Below are 24,465 nucleotides of genomic sequence, written 5' to 3' on the forward strand. Positions count from 1 at the left end.
TCAGTGCTGACCCTCTGACAGTGCGGCACTCCCTCAGTACTGACCCTCTGACAGTGCAGCACTCCCTCAGTACTGACCCTCTGACAGTGCAGCACTCCCTCAGTACTGACCCTGTGACAGTGCGGCACTCCGTCAGTACTGACCCTCTGACATTGCGGCACTCCCTCAGTACTGATCCTCTGACAGTGCGGCACTCCCTCAGTACTGACCCTCTGACAGTGCGGCACTCCCTCAGTACTGACCTTCTGACAGTGCAGCACTCCCTCAGTACTGACCCTCTGACAGTGCGGCACTCCCTCAGTACTGACCCTCTGACAGTGCGGCGCTCCCTCAGTACTGACCCTCTGACAGTGCGGCACTCCCTCAGTACTGACCCTCTGACAGTGCGGCACTCCCTCAGTACTGACCCTCTGACAGTGCAGCACTCCCTCAGTACTGACCCTCTGACAGTGCAGCACTCCCTCAGTACTGACCCTCTGACAGTGCGGCACTCCCTCAGTACTGACTCTCTGACAGTGCGGCACTCCCTCAGTACTGACTCTCTGACAGTGCGGCACTCCCTCAGTACTGACCCTCTGACAGTGCAGCACTCCCTCAGTACTGACCCTCTGACAGTGCAGCACTCCCTCAGTACTGACCCTCTGACAGTGCGGCACTCCCTCAGTACTGACCCTGTGACAGTGCAGCACTCCCTCAGTACTGACCCTCTGACAGTGCGGCACTCCCTCAGTACTGACTCTCTGACAGTGCAGCACTCCCTCAGTACTGACTCTCTGACAGTGCAGCACTCCCTCAGTACTGACCCTCTGACAGTGCGGCACTCCCTCAGTACTGACCCTCTGACAGTGCAGCACTCCCTCAGTACTGATCCTCTGACAGTGCGGCACTCCCTCAGTACTGACCCTCTGACAGTGCAGCACTCCCTCAATACTGACTCTCTGACAGTGCAGCACTCCCTCAGTACTGACCCTCTGACAGTGCAGCACTCCCTCAGTACTGACCCTCTGACAGTGCCGCACTCCCTCAGTACTGACCCTCTGACAGTGCAGATTTCCACTCTCCTTTTTGTAAGGAAGTGTTTCCTGAATTTCCCCCTGGACGGCCTGCTTCGAACAAAAGTCCAAAATGTTAATTGGGTTTCTGATCTGTGTTACCTTTTGAAAGTTTCATCTGGGTTCTTCTGACACTGGCTGGGTTCCAGTATGGTTTGCAGGGACACCTCGTGCAGTTTCTCACTGTAACCATGCACCAACAGGCACCTCTTAATCTGTTCCACCAGGCTGAGGACAAAGGCACTGACCGACAGTGTCTGCACATCCTGAGCCTGACAGAAGTGGTGTCCCACAGTGCGGAAGGACAGGTCCGCCCTCTGGCCATGCTCGGAAACTGGCCACAGCACCTCACTGCACAGAGCGGTCTTTCCACTACCCGGACCCCCCGTGATCAGGATGCCGCTGCTCCGGATACTGGGACAACAGTCCAGGCAATGCTGCAACTTTCGCAAAGCCCATTCCCGGCAGTAGAATCGCTTCCCCTGAAGCAGGCTCTGAGTCATTTCTCAATCCTTTCCACACTCCCACTGCTGCACTTCATTCATCCTGGACTCCGGAACAGGTGTGGCTGTGCCTGTACCGGGTGCTCACAGCTGTAATTCCCTCAGCTTGGCTGCTTTGCAGTTGAAGGGCTTGCATGTCATGGCATGTGGGAACCTGAAGAGAAACAGAGAGAGGACACAAGTCACATGGAGAAACTTACATTTGGATAACATCTTCACAATCTCGGGATTCCCAATGCATATCACAGCCAATGACGAACTATGTGCTGCCATCACTGTTGGAATGTCGGAAATGCAGCAAATTGTGCACAGCAAGATCCCACGGACAATTGTGATAAGGACGGGAACATCAGATTGCTAAACATTGACTGAGGGACAAATATTGACCAGGATCACTTCTGCTGTTCCTGCAAAACTATCCACGGTCCTGACCCTCTGACAGTGCAGCACTCCCTCAGTACTGACCCTCTGACAGTGCAGCACTCCCTCAGTACTGACCCTCTGACAGTGCAGCACTCCCTCAGTACTGACCCTCTGACAGTGCAGCACTCCCTCAGTACTGACCCTCTGACAGTGCAGCACTCCCTCAGTACTGACCCTCTGACAGTGCGGCATTCCCTCAGTACTGACCCTCTGACAGTGCAGCACTCCCTCAGTACTGACCCTCTGACAGTGCGGCACTCCCTCAGTACTGACCCTCTGACAGTGCGGCACTCCCTCAGTACTGACCCTCTGACAGTGCAGCACTCCCTCAGTACTGACCCTCTGACAGTGCGGCACTCCCTCAGTACTGACCCTCTGACAGTGCGGCACTCCCTCAGTACTGACCCTCTGACAGTGCAGCACTCCCTCAGCACTGACCGTCTAACAGTGCGGCACTCACTCAGTCCTGACCCTCTGACAGTGCAGCACTCCCTCAGTACTGACCCTCTTGCTGCACTCCCTCAGTACTGACCCTCTGACAGTGCAGCACTCCCTCAGTACTGACCCTCTGACAGTGCGGCGCTCCCTCAATACTGACCCTCTGACAGTGCGGCGCTCCCTCAGTACTGACCCTCTGACAGTGCGGCGCTCCCTCAGTACTGACCCTCTGACAGTGCGACACTCCCTCAGTACTGACCCTCTGACAGTGCAGCACTCCCTCAGTACTGACCCTCTGACAGTGCGGCACACCCTCAGCACTGACCCTCTGACAGTGCGGCACTCACTCAGTACTGACCCTCTGACAGTGCGGCACTCCCTCAGTACTGACCCTCTGACAGTGCGGCACTCCCTCAGTACTGACCCACTGACAGTGCGGCACTCCCTCAGTACTGACCCTCTGACAGTGCAGCACACCCTCAGTACTGACCCTCTGACAGTGCAGCACTCCCTCAGTACTGACCCTCTGACAGTGCAGCACTCCCTCAGTACTGACCCTCTGACAGTGCGGCACTCCCTCAGTACTGACCCACTGACAGTGCGGCACTCCCTCAGTACTGACCCTCTGACAGTGCAGCACTCCCTCAGTACTGACCCTCTGACAGTGCAGCACTCCCTCAGTACTGACCCTCTGAGAGTGCGGCACTCACTCAGTACGGACCCTCTGACAGTGCGGCACTCCCTCAGTACTGACCCTCTGACAGTGCGGCGCTCCCTCAATACTGACCCTCTGACAGTGCGGCGCTCCCTCAGTACTGACCCTCTGACAGTGCAGCACTCCCTCAGTGCTGACCCTCTGACAGTGCAGCACTCCCTCAGTACCGACCCTCTGACAGTGCGGCACTCCCTCAGTACTGACCCTCTGACAGTGCAGCATTCCCTCAGTACTGACCCTCTGACAGTGCGGCGCTCCCTCAGTACTGACCCTCTGACAGTGCGACACTCCCTCAGTACTGACCCTCTGACAGTGCAGCACTCCCTCAGTGCTGACCCTCTGACAGTGCAGCACTCCCTCAGTACCGACCCTCTGACAGTGCGGCACTCCCACAGTACTGCCCCTCTGACAGTGCGGCACTCCCTCAGTACTGACCCTCTGACAGTGCGGCACTCCCTCAGTACTGACCCACTGACAGTGCGGCACTCCCTCAGTACTGACCCTCTGACAGTGCAGCACTCCCTCAGTACTGACCCTCTGACAGTGCAGCACTCCCTCAGTACTGACCCTTTGACAGTGCAGCACTCCCTCAGTACTGACCCTCTGACAGTGCGGCACTCCCTCAGTACTGACCCTCTGACAGTGCAGCACTCCCTCAGTACTGACCCTCTGACATGGCGGCACTCCCTCAGTACTGACCCTCTGACAGTGCGGCACTCCCTCAGTACTGACCCTCTGACAGTGCAGCACTCCCTCAGTACTGACCCTCTGACATGGCGGCACTCCCTCAGTACTGACCCTCTGACAGTGCGGCACTCCCTCAGTACTGACCCTCTGACAGTGCAGCACTCCCTCAGTACTGACCCTCTGACAGTGCGGCACTCCCTCAGTACTGACCCACTGACAGTGCGGCACTCCCTCAGTACTGACCCTCTGACAGTGCAGCACTCCCTCAGTACTGACTCTCTGACAGTGCAGCACTCCCTCAGTACTGACCCTCTGACAGTGCGGCACTCCCTCAGTACTGATCCTCTGACAGTGCGGCACTCCCTCACAACTGTGGCAATTGGGGTACGGGTTCCACACACACTGACTCTCACTGGGGTACGGGTCCCACACACTGACTCTCACTGGTGTACGGGTTCCACACACACTGACTCTCACTGGGGTACGGGTCCCGCACACACTGACTCTCACTGGGGTACGGGTTCCACACACACTGACTCTCACTGGGGTACGGGTTCCACACACACTGACTCTCACTGGGGTACAGGCTCCACACACACTGACTCTCACTGGGGTACGGGTCCCACACACACTGACTGTCACTGGGGTACGGGTTACACACACACTGACTCTCACTGGGGTACGGGTCCCACACACACTGACTCTCACTGGGGTACGGGTCCCACACACACTGACTCTCACTGGGGTAGGGGTCCCACACACACTGAATCTCACTGGGGTACGGGTCCCACACACACTGACTCTCACTGGGGTACGGGTCCCACACACACTGACTCTCACTGGGGTACGGGTTCCACACACGCTGAAGCTCACTGGGGTACGGGTCCCACACAGAATGAGTTTTTGTCAAATCTTGTTGTCTTGCTCTTATCAGGACAATCATAAGAATACCAATGTCCTGGGAAACAACAATTATATGTTGTATGAGAAGACTGGTTGTCACGTGGACTTTGACTGGTAGATGTGTTGCCGTGGAGAATGCACCAGTTGATAGTGACTGGCAGTTAATTTCCAAGCATAGTTTGAAGTTATCCTGGCAGCTTAATTCTGATTGTTCAAGGCATTTCCCTCTGGAATGAATCACCGAATGGCTATCACCTATTTTGCTTAGCTGAAACAGGTGCAATGTGTATACATGTTCTTTCTGTCTACAAAGAAGATTGGTTTTACTGGCAACATTGTGCAAATCCAGAACTCCCTGGATGGAAAACGGAAATAAAAATTTGGGTAAGGACGTAAACATGTGCTTATGACAGGTGTCAGGTAGAAATACAGTTGAGAACTCAGAGGAATACAGAATGTTTAGAGGTGAGATGAAGAAGCTCATTAGAGAAGCGATGATGGACTATGTGAAAAGACATGAAGGGGAATCCAAACGTCTTGTATGGGCATATAAATAATAAAAGGGCGGTAAAAGGAGTAGGGTCGATGAGGGACCTAAAAGGTAATTTACACAATGAGGCAGGGAGCATAGCTGAGGCATTAAATTAATATATTGCATCTGTCTTCACCTCGGGGATAGACACTACACAGGACCTGGTGACAGACGAGGAAACACTGCCGTAAGAAGGGTTCAAAATTGACAAGGAGGAAGTGTTGAATAGACTGTCGGTCCTTAAAGGTGAGAAGGCACCAGGACCGAATGAGCCGCCTCCAAGGAAACTGCAGGCCGCTGGCCATAATCTACCCGTCTTCTCTCGACTAAGCGGAGATGCCAGAGGACTGGCGAATTGCAAATATGACACCCTTGTTGAAAGAAGGTTGTAAGGATAGGATCACCAATTACAGACCAGTCTGTTTAACATCAGTGGTGAGCAAGCTTCAAGAAACAGTTATTCAGGATAGAATTAGTTGCCACATGGAAAAATGTCAGTTAATTAGGAACAGCAAGCGTGGATTTTTAAAAGGGAAAATCATGTTTAACTAACGTGAAGTGTTTGAGGAGGTAACAGAGAGGGTCGATGAGGGTAATGCTGTTGATGTGGTGTACATGGATTTTCAGAACGCATTCAATTCAGTGCCACACAACAGAACAGCCCACACTGCCCAGACCCACTGCCCAGACCCACTGCCCAGACCCCACTGCCCAGACCCCACTGCCCAGACCCCACTGCCCAGACCCCACTGCCCAGACCCCACTGCCCAGACCCACTGCCCAGACCCCACTGCCCAGACCCCACTGCCCAGACCCACTGCCCAGACCCACTGCCCAGACCCACTGCCCAGACCCACTGCCCAGACCCACTGCCCAGACCCACTGCCCAGACCCCACTGCCCAGACCCACTGCCCAGACCCCACTGCCCAGACCCCACTGCCCAGACCCACTGCCCAGACCCACTGCCCAGACCCACTGCCCAGACCCACTGCCCAGACCCACTGCCCAGACCCACTGCCCAGACCCCACTGCCCAGACCCACTGCCCAGACCCCACTGCCCAGACCCCACTGCCCAGACCCACTGCACAGACCCACTGCCCAGACCCCACTGCCCAGCCACCACTGCACAGCCCCCACTGCACAACCCCCACTGCACAGCCCCCACTGCACAGCGCCCACTGCCCAGACCCACTGCACAGTGTTCACTGCACAGCCCCCACTGCCCAGACTCACTGCCCAGACCCACTGCCCAGACCCCACTGCCCAGACCCACTGCCCAGACCCCACTGCCCAGACCCCACTGCCCAGACCCACTGCCCAGACCCACTGCCCAGACCCACTGCCCAGACCCCACTGCCCAGACCCACTGCCCAGACCCCACTGCCCAGACCCACTGCCCAGACCCACTGCCCAGACCCACTGCCCAGACCCACTGCCCAGACCCACTGCCCAGACCCACTGCCCAGACCCACTGCCCAGACCCACTGCCCAGACCCCACTGCCCAGACCCACTGCCCAGACCCCACTGCCCAGACCCACTGCCCAGACCCACTGCCCAGACCCACTGCCCAGACCCCACTGCCCAGACCCACTGCCCAGACCCACTGCCCAGACCCCACTGCCCAGACCCCACTGCCCAGACCCACTGCCCAGACCCACTGCCCAGACCCACTGCCCAGACCCCACTGCCCAGACCCACTGCCCAGACCCCACTGCCCAGACCCACTGCCCAGACCCACTACCCAGACCCCACTGCCCAGACCCCACTGCCCAGACCCACTGCCCAGACCCACTGCCCAGACCCACTGCCCAGACCCACTGCCCAGACCCCACTGCCCAGACCCACTGCCCAGACCCCACTGCCCAGACCCCACTGCCCAGACCCACTGCCCAGACCCCACTGCCCAGACCCCACTGCCCAGACCCACTGCCCAGACCCACTGCCCAGACCCACTGCCCAGACCCCACTGCCCAGACCCCACTGCCCAGACCCCACTGCCCAGACCCACTGCCCAGACCCACTGCCCAGACCCACTGCCCAGACCCCACTGCCCAGACCCCACTGCCCAGACCCCACTGCCCAGACCCACTGCCCAGACCCACTGCCCAGACCCACTGCCCAGACCCCACTGCCCAGACCCACTGCCCAGACCCCACTGCCCAGACCCACTGCCCAGACCCCACTGCCCAGACCCCACTGCCCAGACCCCACTGCCCAGACCCACTGCCCAGACCCACTGCCCAGACCCACTGCCCAGACCCACTGCCCAGACCCCACTGCCCAGACCCCACTGCCCAGACCCCACTGCCCAGACCCACTGCCCAGACCCACTGCCCAGACCCACTGCCCAGACCCCACTGCCCAGACCCCACTGCCCAGACCCCACTGCCCAGACCCCACTGCCCAGACCCACTGCCCAGACCCACTGCCCAGACCCCACTGCCCAGACCCACTGCCCAGACCCCACTGCCCAGACCCACTGCCCGGACCCCACTGCCCAGACCCCACTGCCCAGACCCCACTGCCCAGACCCACTGCCCAGACCCCACTGCCCAGACCCACTGCCCAGACCCACTGCCCAGACCCACTGCCCAGACCCCACTGCCCAGACCCACTGCACAGCCCCCACTGCCCAGACCCCACTGCCCAGACCCACTGCACAGACCCCACTGCCCAGACCCCACTGCCCAGACCCCACTGCCCAGACCCACTGCACAGCCCCCACTGCCCAGACCCACTGCACAGCCCCCACTGCCCAGACCCCACTGCCCAGACCCACTGCACAGACCCCACTGCCCAGACCCCACTGCCCAGACCCACTGCCCAGACCCCACTGCCCAGACCCACTGCCCAGACCCCACTGCCCAGACCCCACTGCCCAGACCCACTGCACAGACCCACTGCCCAGACCCCACTGCCCAGCCACCACTGCACAGCCCCCACTGCACAACCCCCACTGCACAGCCCCCACTGCACAGCGCCCACTGCCCAGACCCACTGCACAGTGTTCACTGCACAGCCCCCACTGCCCAGACTCACTGCCCAGACCCACTGCCCAGCCCCCACTGCCCAGACCCACTGCCCAGACCCACTGCCCAGACCCCACTGCCCAGACCCACTGCCCAGACCCACTGCCCAGACCCACTGCCCAGACCCCACTGCCCAGACCCACTGCCCAGACCCCACTGCCCAGACCCCACTGCCCAGACCCCACTGCCCAGACCCCACTGCCCAGACCCACTGCACAGACCCACTGCCCAGACCCCACTGCACAGCCACCACTGCACAGCGCCCACTGCACAGCCCCCACTGCCCAGACCCACTGCACAGCCCCCACTGCCCAGACCCCACTGCCCAGACCCACTGCACAGACCCCACTGCCCAGACCCCACTGCCCAGACCCACTGCCCAGACCCCACTGCCCAGACCCACTGCCCAGACCCCACTGCCCAGACCCCACTGCCCAGACCCACTGCACAGACCCACTGCCCAGACCCCACTGCCCAGCCACCACTGCACAGCCCCCACTGCACAACCCCCACTGCACAGCCCCCACTGCACAGCGCCCACTGCCCAGACCCACTGCACAGTGTTCACTGCACAGCCCCCACTGCCCAGACTCACTGCCCAGACCCACTGCCCAGCCCCCACTGCCCAGACCCACTGCCCAGACCCCACTGCCCAGACCCCACTGCCCAGACCCACTGCCCAGACCCACTGCCCAGACCCCACTGCCCAGACCCACTGCCCAGACCCCACTGCCCAGACCCCACTGCCCAGACCCACTGCACAGACCCACTGCCCAGACCCCACTGCCCAGCCACCACTGCACAGCCCCCACTGCACAACCCCCACTGCACAGCCCCCACTGCACAGCGCCCACTGCCCAGACCCACTGCACAGTGTTCACTGCACAGCCCCCACTGCCCAGACTCACTGCCCAGACCCACTGCCCAGACCCCACTGCCCAGACCCACTGCACAGCCACCACTGCACAGCCCCCACTGCACAGCCCCCACTGCACAGCGCCCACTGCACAGCGCCCACTGCACAGCCCTCACTGCACAGCGCCCACTGCACAGCGCCCACTGCACAGCGCCCACTGCACAGCGCCCACTGCACAGCCCTCACTGCACAGCCCCCACTGCACAGACCCCACTGCACAGCCCCCACTGCACAGCGCCCACTGCACAGCGCCCACTGCACAGCCCTCACTGCACAGCGCCCACTGCACAGCGCCCACTGCACAGCCCCCAGTGCACAGTGTTCACTGCACAGCGCCCACTGCACAGCCCCCACTGCACAGCGCCCACTGCACAGCCCCCAGTGCACAGCCCCCACTGCACAGCCCCCACTGCACAGCGCCCACTGCCCAGACCCACTGCACAGCCCCCACTGCCCAGACCCACTACACAACCCCCACTGCCCAGACCCACTGCACAGCCCCCACTGCCCAGACCCACTGCACAGCCCCCACTGCACAGCCCCCACTGCCCAGATCCACTGCCCAGACCCACTGCACAGCGCCCACTGCACAGCCCCCACTGCCCAGATCCACTGCACAGACCCCACTGCCCAGACCCACTGCACAGCCCCCACTGCACAGACCCACTGCACAGCCCCCACTGCCCAGGCCCACTGCCCAGACCCACTGCCCAGACCCACTGCACAGCCCCCACTGCACAGCCCCTACTGCCCAGACCCCTGCCCAGACCCACTGCCCAGACCCACTGCCCAGACCCACTGCACAGCCCCCACTGCACAGCCCCCACTGCACAGCCCCCACTGCACAGCCCCCACTGCACAGCCCCCACTGCACAGCCCCCACTGCCCAGACCCACTGCCCAGACCCACTGCACAGCCCCCACTGCACAGCCCCCACTGCCCAGACCCACTGCCCAGACCCACTGCACAGCCCCCACTGCACAGCCCCCACTGCCCAGACCCACTGCCCAGACCCACTGCACAGCCCCCACTGCACAGCGCCCACTGCCCAGACCCACTGCACAGCCCCCACTGCCCAGACCCACTGCACAGCCCCCACTGCCCAGACCTACTGCACAGCCCCCACTGCCCAGACCCCACTGCCCAGCCCCACTGCACAGACCCCACTGCCCAGACCCCACTGCACAGACCCACTGCACAGCGCCCACTGCACAGCGCCCACTGCACAGCTCCCACTGCTCAGACCCACTGCACAGCGCCCACTGCACAGCGCCCACTGCACAGACCCACTGCACAGACCCCACTGCCCAGACCCCACTGCCCAGACCCACTGCACAGCGCCCACTGCACAGCGCCCACTGCCCAGACCCACTGCACAGCACCCACTGCACAGACCCACTGCACAGACCCCACTGCCCAGACCCACTGCACAGCGCCCACTGCACAGCGCCCACTGCCCAGACCCACTGCCCAGACCCACTGCCCAGACCCACTGCCCAGACCCACTGCACAGCACCCACTGCACAGCGCCCACTGCCCAGACCCACTGCACAGTGTTCACTGCACAGTGTTCACTGCACAGCGCCCACTGCCCAGACCCACTGCACAGCGCCCACTGCCCAGACCCACAGCACAACCCCCACTGCCCAGACCCACAGCACAGCCCCCACTGCCCAGACCCACTGCACAGTGTTCACTGCACAGCGCCCACTGCCCAGACCCACTGCACAGCGCCCACTGCCCAGACCCACTGCACAGCCCCCACTGCCCAGACCCACAGCACAGCCCCCACTGCCCAGACCCACTGCACAGTGTTCACTGCACAGCCCCCACTGCCCAGACCCACTGCCCAGACCCACTGCACAGCCCCCACTGCCCAGACCCACTGCACAGCCCCCACTGCCCAGACCCACTGCACAGCCCCCATTGTCCAGACCACTGCACAGTGTTCACTGCACAGCGTCCACTGCCCAGACCCACTGCCCAGACCCACTGCCCAGACCCACTGCCCAGACCCACTGCCCAGACCCACTGCACAGACCCACTGCACAGCCCCCACTGCACAGCCCCTACTGCCCAGACCCACTGCACAGCCCCCACTGCCCAGACCCACTGCACAGCCCCTACTGCCCAGACCCACTGCACAGCCCCCACTGCCCAGACCGAATGCACAGCGCCCACTGCCCAGACCCACTGCACAGCGCTCACTGCCCAGACCCACTGCACAGCGCCCACTGCCCAGCCCCCACTGCCCAGACCCACTGCACAGCGCTCACTGCCCAGACCCACTGCACAGCGCCCACTGCACAGCCCCCACTGCCCAGACCCCTGCCCAGACCCACTGCACAGCCCCCACTGCCCAGACCCACTGCACAGTGTTCACTGCACAGCGCCCACTGCCCAGACCCACTGCACAGCGCTCACTGCCCAGACCCACTGCACAGTGTTCACTGCACAGCGCCCACTGCCCAGACCCACTGCACAGCCCCCACTGCCCAGACCCACTGCCCAGACCCCATTGCACAGCGCTCACTGCACAGCGCCCACTGCACAGACCCACTGCACAGACCCACTGCACAGCCCCCACTGCACAGCCCCCACTGCACAGCCCCCACTGCACAGACCCACTGCACAGACCCACTGCACAGACCCACTGCACAGCCCCTACTGCCCGGACCCACTGCACAGCGCCCACTGCACAGCCCCCACTGCACAGCCCCCACTGCACAGCGCCCACTGCACAGCCCCCACTGCACAGACCCACTGCACAGCCCCCACTGCACAGCCCCCACTGCACAGCCCCCACTGCACAGACCCACTGCACAGCCCCCACTGCACAGCCCCCACTGCACAGCCCCCACTGCACAGCCCCCACTGCCCAGACCCACTGCACAGTGTTCACTGCACAGCCCCCACTGCCCAGACCCACTGCACAGCCCCCACTGCCCAGCCCCCACTGCACAGCCCCCACTGCTCAGACCCACTGCACAGCCCCCACTGCCCAGACCCACTGCACAGCCCTCACTGCCCAGACCCACTGCACAGCCCCCACTGTCCAGACCCACTGCATAGCCCCCACTGCCAGACCCACTGCACAGCCCCCACTGCACAGCCCCCACTGCACAGCCCCCACTGCACAGCCCCCACTGCCCAGACCCACTGCACAGTGTTCACTGCACAGCCCCCACTGCCCAGACCCACTGCCCAGACCCACTGCACAGCACCCACTGCCCAGACCCACTGCACAGTCCCCACTGCCCAGACCCACTGCCCAGCCCCCACTGCCCAGACCCACTGCACAGCCCCCACTGCCCAGACGCACTGCACAGCGCCCACTGCCCAGACCCACTGCACAGCCCCCACTGCCCAGGCCCACTGCCCAGACCCACTGCACAGCCCCCACTGCCCAGACCCACTGCACAGACCCCACTGCACAGCGCCCACTGCACAGACCCACTGCACAGACCCACTGCACAGCCCCCACTGCCCAGACCCACTGCACAGACCCACTGCACAGCCCCCACTGCACAGCCCCCACTGCACAGACCCACTGCACAGACCCACTGCACAGACCCACTGCACAGCCCCTACTGCCCGGACCCACTGCACAGCGCCCACTGCACAGCCCCACTGCACAGCCCCCACTGCACAGCCCCCACTGCCCAGACCCACTGCACAGCGCTCACTGCACAGACCCACTGCAGAGCCCCCACTGCACAGACCCACTGCACAGCCCCCACTGCACAGCCCCCACTGCACAGCCCCCACTGCACAGCCCCCACTGCCCAGACCCACTGCACAGTGTTCACTGCACAGCCCCCACTGCCCAGACCCACTGCACAGCCCCCACTGCCCAGACCCACTGCACAGCCCCCACTGCACAGCCCCCACTGCCCAGACCCACTGCACAGCCCCCACTGCCCAGACCCACTGCACAGCCCTCACTGCCCAGACCCACTGCACAGCCCCCACTGTCCAGACCCACTGCACAGCCCCCACTGCCCAGACCCACTGCACAGTGTTCACTGCACAGCCCCCACTGCCCAGACCCACTGCCCAGACCCACTGCACAGCCCCCACTGCCCAGACCCACTGCACAGTCCCCACTGCCCAGACCCACTGCCCAGCCCCCACTGCCCAGACCCACTGCACAGCCCCCACTGCCCAGGCCCACTGCCCAGACCCACTGCACAGCCCCCACTGCCCAGACCCACTGCACAGCGCCCACTGCCCAGACCCACTGCACAGCCCCCACTGCCCAGGCCCACTGCCCAGACCCACTGCACAGCCCCCACTGCCCAGACACACTGCACAGCCCCCACTGCCCAGACCCACTGCACAGCGCCCACTGCCCAGACCCACTGCACAGCGCCCACTGCCCAGACCCACTGCACAGTGTTCACTGCACAGCCCCCACTGCCCAGATCCACTGCCCAGACCCACTGCACAGCGCCCACTGCCCAGACCCACTGCACAGTGTTCACTGCACAGCCCCCACTGCCCAGATCCACTGCCCAGACCCACTGCACAGCACCCACTGCCCAGATCCACTGCACAGCCCCCACTGCACAGCGCCCACTGCACAGCCCCCACTGCACAGCGCCCACTGCACAGCCCCCACTGCACAGCCCCCACTGCACAGCCCCCACTGCACAGCCCCCACTGCACAGCCCCCACTGCCCAGACCCACTGCACAGTGTTCACTGCACAGCCCCCACTGCCCAGACCCACTGCACAGCGCCCACTGCCCAGACCCACTACACAGTGTTCACTGCACAGCCCCCACTGCACAGCCCCCACTGCACAGCCCCCACTGCACAGCCCCCACTGCACAGCCCCCACTGCACAGCCCCCACTGCACAGCCCCCACTGCACAGCGCTCACTGCACAGCGCTCACTGCACAGCGCCCACTGCACAGCACCCACTGCACAGCGCCCACTGCACAGCACCCACTGCACAGCACCCACTGCACAGCCCCCACTGCGCAGCGCCCACTGCACAGCGCCCACTGCACAGCGCCCACTGCACAGCCCCCACTGCACAGCCCCCACTGCACAGCCCCCACTGCACAGCCCCCACTGCACAGCGCCCACTGCACAGCGCCCACTGCACAGCGCCCACTGCACAGCGCCCACTGCACAGCCCCCACTGCACAGCCCCCACTGCACAGCGCCCACTGCACAGCGCCCACTGCACAGCCCCCACTGCACAGCCCCCACTGCACAGCCCCCACTGCACAGCCCCCACTGCACAGCCCCCACTGCACAGCCCCCACTGCACAGCGCTCACTGCACAGCACCCACTGCACAGCACCCACTGCACAGCACCCACTGCAGTGTCGACTGCACAGCGCCCACTGCACAGCGCCCACTGCACAGCGCCCACTGCACAGCGCCCACTGCACAGCGCCCACTGCACAGCCCCCACTGCCCAGACCCACTGCACAGCGCTCACTGCACAGCCCCCACTGCACAGCCCCCACTGCACCGCACCCACTGCACAGCCCCCACTGCACCGCACCCACTGCACAGCGCCCACTGCACAGCGCCCACTGCACAGCGCCCACTGCACAGCGCTCACTGCACAGCCCCACTGCCCAGACCCACTGCACAGCACTCACTGCACAGCCCCCACTGCACAGCCCCCACTGCACTGCCCCCACTGCACAGCGCTCACTGCACAGCCCCCACTGCACAGCCCCCACTGCACAGCCCCCACTGCACAGCGCCCACTGCACAGCGCTCACTGCACAGCACCCACTGCACAGCGCCCACTGCACAGCCCCCACTGCCCAGACCCACTGCACAGCCCCCACTGCACAGCGCCCACTGCACAGCGCCCACTGCACAGCCCCCACTGCACAGCGCCCACTGCACAGCGCTCACTGCACAGCCCCACTGCCCCGACCCACTGCACAGCCCCCACTGCCCAGACCCACTGCACAGCCCCCACTGCACAGCGCCCACTGCACAGCCCCCACTGCACTGCCCCCACTGCACAGCGCTCACTGCACAGCCCCCACTGCACAGCCCCCACTGCACAGCCCCCACTGCACAGCGCCCACTGCACAGCGCTCACTGCACAGCGCCCACTGCACAGCGCCCACTGCACAGCCCCCACTGCCCAGACCCACTGCACAGCCCCCACTGCACAGCGCCCACTGCACAGCGCCCACTGCACAGCCCCCACTGCACAGCGCCCACTGCACAGCGCTCACTGCACAGCCCCACTGCCCAGACCCACTGCACAGCCCCCACTGCACAGCCCCCACTGCACAGCCCCCACTGCACAGCCCCCACTGCACAGCCCCCACTGCACAGCGCCCACTGCACAGCGCTCACTGCACAGCCCCCACTGCACAGCGCTCACTGCACAGCACCCACTGCACAGCGCTCACTGCACAGCCCCCACTGCCCAGACCCACTGCACAGCCCCCACTGCACAGTGCCCACTGCACAGCGCCCACTGCACAGCCCCCACTGCCCAGACCCACTGCACAGCGCCCACTGCACAGCGCTCACTGCACAGCCCCCACTGCACAGCGCCCACTGCCCAGACACCACTGCACAGCGCCCACTGCACAGCGCCCACTGCACAGCGCTCACTGCACAGACCCACTGCACAGCCCCCACTGCCCAGGCCCACTGCCCAGACCCACTGCACAGCCCCCACTGCCCAGACCCACTGCACAGCGCCCACTGCCCAGACCCACTGCACAGCCCCCACTGCCCAGGCCCACTGCCCAGACCCACTGCACAGCCCCCACTGCCCAGACACACTGCACAGCCCCCACTGCCCAGACCCACTGCACAGCCCCCACTGCCCAGACCCACTGCACAGCGCCCACTGCACAGCCCCCACTGCACAGCGCCCACTGCCCAGACCCCACTGCACAGCGCCCACTGCACAGCGCCCACTGCACAGCCCCCACTGCCCAGACCCCACTGCACAGCGCCCACTGCACAGCGCCCACTGCACAGCGCTCACTGCACAGCCCCCACTGCACAGCGCCCACTGCCCAGACCCCACTGCACAGCGCCCACTGCACAGCGCCCACTGCACAGCCCCCACTGCCCAGACCCCACTGCACAGCGCCCACTGCACAGCGCCCACTGCACAGCGCTCACTGCACAGCCCCCACTGCACAGCGCCCACTGCCCAGACCCCACTGCACAGCCCCCACTGCACAGCGCCCACTGCACAGCGCGCACTGCACAGCGCCCACTGCACAGCGCCCACTGCACAGCCCCCATTGCACAGCGCCCACTGCACAGCGCCCACTGCACAGCGCCCACTGCACAGCGCCCACTGCACAGCGCTCACTGCACAGCCCCCACTGCACAGCGCCCACTGCCCAGACCCCACTGCACAGCCCCCACTGCACAGCGCCCACTGCACAGCCCCCACTGCACAGCGCCCACTGCACAGCGCCCACTGCACAGCCCCCATTGCACAGCGCCCACTGCACAGCGCCCACTGCACTGCGCCCACTGCACAGCCCCCACTGCACAGCCCCCACTGCACAGCGCCCACTGCACAGCGCCCACTGCACAGCCCCCACTGCACAGCGCCCACTGCACAGCGCCCACTGCACAGCGCCCACTGCACAGCGCCCACTGCACAGCGCCCACTGCACAGCGCCCACTGCACAGCCCCCACTGCCCAGACCCACTGCACAGCGCTCACTGCACAGCCCCCACTGCACAGCCCCCACTGCACCGCACCCACTGCACAGCGCTCACTGCACAGCCCCCACTGCCCAGACCCACTGCACAGCGCTCACTGCACAGCCCCCACTGCACAGCCCCCACTGCACCGCACCCACTGCACTACCCCACTGCACAGCGCTCACTGCACAGCCCCCACTGCACAGCCCCCACTGCACAGCCCCCACTGCACAGCCCCCACTGCACAGCCCCCACTGCAGAGCCCCCACTGCACAGCGCTCACTGCACAGCGCCCACTGCACAGCGCCCACTGCACGGCGATCACTGCACAGCCCCCACTGCACAGCCCCCACTGCACAGCCCCCACTGCACAGCCCCCACTGCACAGCGCCCACTGCACAGCGCTCACTGCACAGCCCCCACTGCACAGCACCCACTGCCCAGACCCCACTGCACAGCCCCCACTGCACAGCGCCCACTGCACAGCGCCCACTGCACAGCGCACACTGCACAGCACCCACTGCACAGCGCCCACTGCACAGCCCCCACTGCACAGCGCCCACTGCACAGCCCCCACTGCACAGCCCCCACTGCACAGCCCCCACTGCACAGCGCTCACTGCACAGCCCCCACTGCCCAGACCCACTGCACAGCCCCCACTGCACATTGCCCACTGCACAGCGCCCACTGCACAGCCCCCACTGCCCAGACCCACTGCACAGCGCCCACTGCACAGCGCTCACTGCACAGCCCCCACTGCACAGCGCCCACTGCCCAGACCCCACTGCACAGCGCCCACTGCACAGCGCCCACTGCACAGCGCTCACTGCACAACGCCCACTGCACAGCCCCCACTGCCCAGACCCACTGCACAGCGCCCACTGCACAGCGCTCACTGCACAGCCCCCACTGCACAGCGCCCACTGCCCAGACCCCACTGCACAGCGCCCACTGCACAGCGCCCACTGCACAGCCCCCACTGCACAGCGCCCACTGCCCAGACCCCACTGCACAGCGCTCACTGCACAGCCCCCACTGCACAGCGCCCACTGCCCAGACCCCACTGCACAGCCCCCACTGCACAGCGCCCACTGCACAGCGCGCACTGCACAGCGCCCACTGCACAGCGCGCACTGCACAGCGCCCACTGCCCAGATCCACTGCACAGCGCCCACTGCACAGCCCCCACTGCACAGCGCCCACTGCACAGCGCCCACTGCACAGCCCCCACTGCACAGCGCCCACTGCACAGCGCCCACTGCACTGCGCCCACTGCACAGCCCCCACTGCACAGCCCCCACTGCACAGCCCCCACTGCACAGCCCCCACTGCACAGCCCCCACTGCACAGCCCCCACTGCACAGCGCCCACTGCACAGCCCCCACTGCACAGCCCCCACTGCACAACGCCCACTGCACAGCGCTCACTGCACAGCCCCCACTGCACAGCGCCCACTGCACAGCCCCCACTGCGCAGCGCCCACTGCACAGCCCCCACTGCACAGCCCCCACTGCACAGCCCCCACTGCACAGCCCCCACTGCACAGCGCCCACTGCACAGCCCCCACTGCACAGCGCCCACTGCACAGCGCCCACTGCACAGCGCTCACTGCACAGCGCCCACTGCACAGCGCCCACTGCACAGCGCCCACTGCACAGCGCTCACTGCACAGCCCCCACTGCACAGCGCCCACTGCACAGCCCCCACTGCACAGCCCCCACTGCACAGCCCCCACTGCACAGCGCCCACTGCACAGCGCTCACTGCACAGCGCCCACTGCACAGCCCCCACTGCACAGCCCCCACTGCACAGCCCCCACTGCACAGCGCCCACTGCACAGCGCCCACTGCACAGCCCCCACTGCACAGCCCCCACTGCACAGCCCCCACTGCACAGCCCCCACTGCACAGCCCCCACTGCACAACGCCCACTGCACAGCGCTCACTGCGCAGCCCCCACTGCACAGCGCCCACTGCGCAGCCCCCACTGCGCAGCGCCCACTGCACAGCGCTCACTGCACAGCGCTCACTGCACAGCCCCCACTGCACAGCCCCCACTGCACAGCGCCCACTGCACAGCGCCCACTGCACAGCGCCCACTGCACAGCCCCCACTGCACAGCCCCCACTGCACAGCCCCCACTGCACAGCGCCCACTGCACAGCGCTCACTGCACTCAATGAGGGCTGAGTGCTTCAGAAAGCACAGAGCAGAATGAGAAATGACTCCAACATGTAGATATCAGTCTCTCCCCCAATCAGTGAGTGTCTTGCAATTGGACCAAATTGGTCCAATTGGACCAAAACATCTGAGCCCAGAAGATAAAAGAATGAATCATATAAAACTTCTCAGGCACGTCCAATGCCTGCCTGATGTGCCTGCACACGCAAACGTGTTCGAGTCTGACTGACTAATACAAATAAGAGCTCACATCAAATGGTGCCTTAACCGAAGCAGAATCCAAGCACTCTGCTCATCCTCAAAAACAGGTATAGCTAATCAGAGATAGAGCAGTATCCAGAGACCACTATCACAGTTCACACCCGCTCACTCACTCCCCAACTAAATCTCCATTCTCCTTCAAAACATTCCTCTGTCGCCAATCGGCTTGGTGAGTCTGATCTTGCAAAAACTTTGATCTCCGTTCCCCAAATGCATAACTAAGGGGAAACCTGTCAAACTTTTAAATTCAGGTAACTACCGACTGCACTCATGCTGCACCTCCTGTGAAAATTCACCAGTGGAAAACTGTGGAAGGAAACCCAGCAAGTCCCAAGAGCAAATCAAGGCAGCCGATAAATGCTGAACTTGCCAGCAACGCCCAAAGCTGAGACTCAGTGAAAACCATATTGCTGGAAAAAGAGACTTGCTGTCAAAGCTTTTCATCTTGCACTCATCAGGACAAGAACACCAATTAAAGGGGACAAAAATTTATACTATGCGAGAAGAGTGCTTATTGGTTGGCAAGTGGACTCTGATTGTTAGAGGAGCTGCCATGAAGAATGCGCCAGGGAACTGTGAACTGCAAGGCTTTTGTTTCAATTCAAATCTAGCAGGCCGACTCAACGTATAGCCATGGGCAACCATTCAGGGAATGGCTACAGTTGAAAAAGGTGCAATGTGTGGACATGCTCCTTCTGTCTGCAAAAGATAGGGACCTGTGCGTGAATATATTTCGCTCCATGAGATCGACAAACAGTCTGAAATTGTCTGTGTGATTTGTAGCACAATCAGGGATTGTCCAATCGCAAAATCCCATCTAATGTTGGACGTTTTCTGAGGGCTTGATTTAATAGCCACGCTGCACCCGAAAAGCAGCTCGCCGTGGCACAGCATGGCTGATAAAATCCAGAAGACCCCGGGTGGGATTCCCCCCCCTGCTCGGGTGGGAGAATCGCCGGGTCGCTGCGTCCCGCCACGCCGCCGTAACGCCCACACGCGATTCTCCCAACCCCCCAAACCGGCGCGGCGAGAATCCCGGCTGGCCGCTGGAAGAATCGCCGCTCGGCGTTTGCAACGGGCGAGCGGCGATTCTCCGGCCCGGATGGGCCGACCGGGCTGCCCAACACGACGGGTTCCGGCCGTGCCGTCCACACCAGGTCGCTGCCGGCGGGAATAGCGCAGGAACTCTGGGGGGAGGGGGGGGGGGGGGCGGCCTGTGGGGGGGGGGGGGGGGGTTCCTGCACCGGGGGGGTTCCTGGGGGTCTGGCCCATGATCGGTGCCCACTGATCGGTGGGCCGGCCTCTCTGAAGAAGGACCTCCTTTCCTTCGCTGCCCCGCAAGATCCATCCGACATCTTCTTGCAGGGTGGCCTCGGGGAGGACGGCAACCGTGCATTTGCGGGTTGGCACTGGCGGGTGACGTCATTTACGCGGCGCGCTTTTACGCGGTGCCAAGGCCCGGCGCGCGTAAATGACGCAACTCCGCTCCAAGCCCCCCGGGGGCGGGAGAATAGGGGGCTGGGAGCGGCCTCCGACGCCGGAGTGAAACACTCCGGTTTTCACTCCGGCGTCGGCACTTAGTCTCCCGATGGGAGAATTGCGCCCCCCGTTCCTGGGATGATCCAGCTCACAACACCTCACGAGATCGAACGCGATCCCGCGAGACGTTGCGATGTGAATCCCACCCATTGTGGGCAGGATCACTTTCCAGCAAATCTGCATATTGAAGCGAGACAGCTAGTTTCACTTTACTGTGCAGATTGCTGAGTTACCTGAGGCAGGGGATCGCGGCGAGCACTGTTCAGTACTGGCCTCCACAAACTGGGACCAGGCGGAACAGCACTCCCAGAGGATCGGCGGCCCCCAGGTGGATGCCTTTTGGGCAGGGTGGTACTCTGGCACCGCTGGTGCAACCCGAGCTCCTGCAACTGCCAACTTGGCACTCTGGCAGTGCCACCTGGGTGCCAGACTGGCATTGTCAAGGTGGCACCGCCAGTTGGCAGGCCACTGCCAATGTGCCAAGTTGGGACTTTTTGTGCAGGTATGATTGGGCCGGGGAAGCCCTGTGCGGATGTTGGGAGGGTGCAGGGATCCTGCCATAGAGCGTTGAGGCTCGATGGGGAGGGGGATCAGAGGCCGTTTTGAGGGCCTCGGATATCGGGCTGCCATTTAAAAACGGTGCCCGATCTCTCGCGACACCGAGGAGTGCTGCCGGGCGGAGCTCCTCAGGGCACAATACGGGGCTGTGCGCGGCCTCGGCCGCATGGTCCCCGTGGAGGCCCCCAAACACTAGTCACGTTTTATAGCCTTGTGTTTCTCGGCACTGCGAGTCCTGGGGAACACATGACCAAACCCACTCGCTGTGGGACTTTGTTCCTATTTAGTTAAATTGCGCCCTGAATTCTGCAAGCAGCAGGTTGGTTGGGCATGCTCAGTATTTTGCCTGTTTGAATTGATCTGCCAGTCATCGGGGCATACCAGGCGATGAATCTGAGAGAGCACATTACCCATCTCTGTGTCAGGCAGAACAACCTTTTGGCCTGGTGGCAGCATCCTAACAGTGGAAATACCACTCATGTTGCTGCTGCATCGGAACAGCGTGAAACAGTTACTTTCACCTGTTGCTCAGGTTTCTCACATACCTCTCCCAGGATAATCTGAGGTAACCGGGCCCTTTTCAGGGCTGGGAGAGTCGGCCTTTGGCCTGTTCACGAGTCTGCACAATATGCAGCCTGCCATGATTTGATCGGGGTGTCCACTTTCCCACAGGATGACTTTGATGTGCCTATTTCAGCATCAAGCTGGCATGGAGAGCATAGGGCTCGGGCCCCGTTTACGAGGTTGCTGCCAAGGCCAATCTGATAGTGTGTGGAAGTGTAAAAATCCCAATGTGTACATCCCAGTGAGCTTTGCGTCCCAACAGTGAGAGAGGCATCCGGAGTGAGTGTGGTAGTCTGTGTTAGGATTACGGTACCTAGTAATGCCGGAATACCATTGGTGGAGAATGTACTGGTTCCCATTGGTTAAGCCTGTATGTTAGCTCCGCCCTGCAAGGCAGGGTATAAGAGCCCGTGCCGCCCCAGCAGCTTCCTTCTGTACCTGTGCTGCTGGGGAAACATCCAGCGTATTAAAGCCTTCAATTGTCTCCAATCTCGCTTCTGAGGTTATTGATCGTGCATCAATTTAATACACTAGATTTAAAAGGATGGAGCTCCGAATCAAGCCGGAGTGTCTGCAACTCAGCCCCCACGCGGCAACTCAGCCCCCACGCGGCGACTCAGCCCCCACGCGGCGACTCAGCCCCCACGCGGCGACTCAGCCCCCACGCGGCGACTCAGCCCCCACGCGGCGACTCAGCCCCCACGCGGCGACTCAGCCCCCACGCGGCGACTCAGCCCCCACGCGGCGACTCATCCCCCACGCGGCGATTCAGCTCCCACGCGGCGACTCAGCTCCCACGCGGCAACTCAGCCCCCACGCGGCAACTCAGTCCCCACGCGGCAACTCAGCCCCCACGCGGCAACTCAGCCCCCACGCGGCAAACTCAGCCCCCACGCGGCAACTCAGCCCCCACGCGGCAACTCAGCCCCCACGCGGCAACTCAGCCCCCACGCGGCAACTCAGCCCCCACGCGGCAAACTCAGCCCCCACGCGGCAACTCAGCCCCCACGCGGCAACTCAGCCCCCACGCGGCAACTCAGCCCCCACGCGGCAACTCAGCCCCGAAGCGGCGAACTCAGCCCCCACGCGGCGAACTCAGCCCCCACGCGGCGAACTCAGCCCCCACGCGGCAACTCAGCCCCCACGCGGCAACTCAGCCCCCACGCGGCAACTCAGCCCCCACGCGGCAAACTCAGCCCCCACGCGGCAACTCAGCCCCCACGCGGCAACTCAGCCCCCACGCGGCAACTCAGCCCCCACGCGGCAACTCAGCCCCGAAGCGGCGAACTCAGCCCCCACGCGGCGAACTCAGCCCCCACGCGGCAACTCAGCCCCCACGCGGCAACTCAGCCCCCACGCGGCAACTCAGCCCCCACGCGGCAACTCAGCCCCCACGCGGCGAACTCAGCCCCCACGCGGCAACTCAGCCCCCACGCGGCAACTCAGCCCCCACGCGGCAACTCAGCCCCCACGCGGCAACTCAGCCCCCACGCGGCAACTCAGCCCCCACGCGGCAACTCAGCCCCCACGCGGCAACTCAGCCCCCACGCGGCAACAGCCCCCACGCGGCAACTCAGCCCCCACGCGGCAACTCAGCCCCCACGCGGCAACTCAGCCCCCACGCGGCAACTCAGCCCCCACGCCGGAACTCAGCCCCCACACGGGAACTCAGCCCCCACGCGGCAACTCAGCCCCCACGCGGCAACTCAGCCCCCACGCGGCAACTCAGCCCCCACGCAGCAACTCAGCCCACACGCAGCAACTCAGCCCCCACGCGGCAACTCAGCCCCCATGCGGCAAACTCAGCGGCAACCTTCAAGCATTGGCTGGCGTGTTTCAACGGATATCTCGGAACGGCCGGAAACACACCCACCGGAGAACAGAAACTACAAGTTCTGCACTCGAGGGTGAGCCCAGAAATCTACACCCTCATCGAGGACGCGGACGATTTTGATGCAGCAATGGAGCTGCTGAAAGGACATTATATTCGCCCGACATCTGCTAGCGGCGAGGCAACAAATCTCTGGGGAATCGCTGGAAGAATTCTACCGTGCGCTCCTGGTGTTGGGGAGAAACTGCAGCTGCCCGCAGGTTTCGGCGAGCGACCACACAGAACTTTTGATCTGGGACACTTTCGTTGCAGGTATGCTGTCCTCCCAAATCCGCCAGCGATTGCTGGAGAAAGACACCCTAGGCCTCAAGGAGTCACGGGCCCTGGCCGACTCCCTGGGGGTGGCCGCCCGAAACGCCCGCGTTTACATCCCCGACCGTGCGGCAGCCCCCTGGGCAGCGTGGAACCCCCCCGCGGCCGACCCCGAGGCATCTCCCATCCCCCCACAAGCTTGTGCTGCAAGATGGCCTGGCAACCCCGGGGGGCCCCGCTTCTATTTTTGCGGGCAAGCCAAGCACCCCCGACAGCGCTGTCCGGCCCGTGCATCCACCTGCAAGGGACGCGGTAAAAAGGGCCATTTTGTGGCGGTATGCCAGGCCCGGGC

The 24,465-nt window shown here is 63.5% G+C and overlaps 1 protein-coding gene across 1 annotated transcript in view; it reads right to left on the bottom strand.

Moving 5' to 3' along the window:
* ankrd50l (ankyrin repeat domain 50-like) overlaps nucleotides 1-24,465 on the bottom strand; it is a 213,948-nt gene that overhangs the window by 172,151 nt on the left and 17,332 nt on the right. The window contains exon 2 of the mRNA XM_072477553.1: nucleotides 1,155-1,709. Coding sequence (XP_072333654.1) covers nucleotides 1,155-1,555 — 401 coding nt within the window. The 5' untranslated portion in view covers nucleotides 1,556-1,709. The remainder of the gene's footprint in view (nucleotides 1-1,154; nucleotides 1,710-24,465) is intronic.

The sequence above is a fragment of the Scyliorhinus torazame genome, chromosome 15 (assembly GCF_047496885.1).
Source record: "Scyliorhinus torazame isolate Kashiwa2021f chromosome 15, sScyTor2.1, whole genome shotgun sequence".
NCBI lineage: Eukaryota > Metazoa > Chordata > Chondrichthyes > Carcharhiniformes > Scyliorhinidae > Scyliorhinus > Scyliorhinus torazame.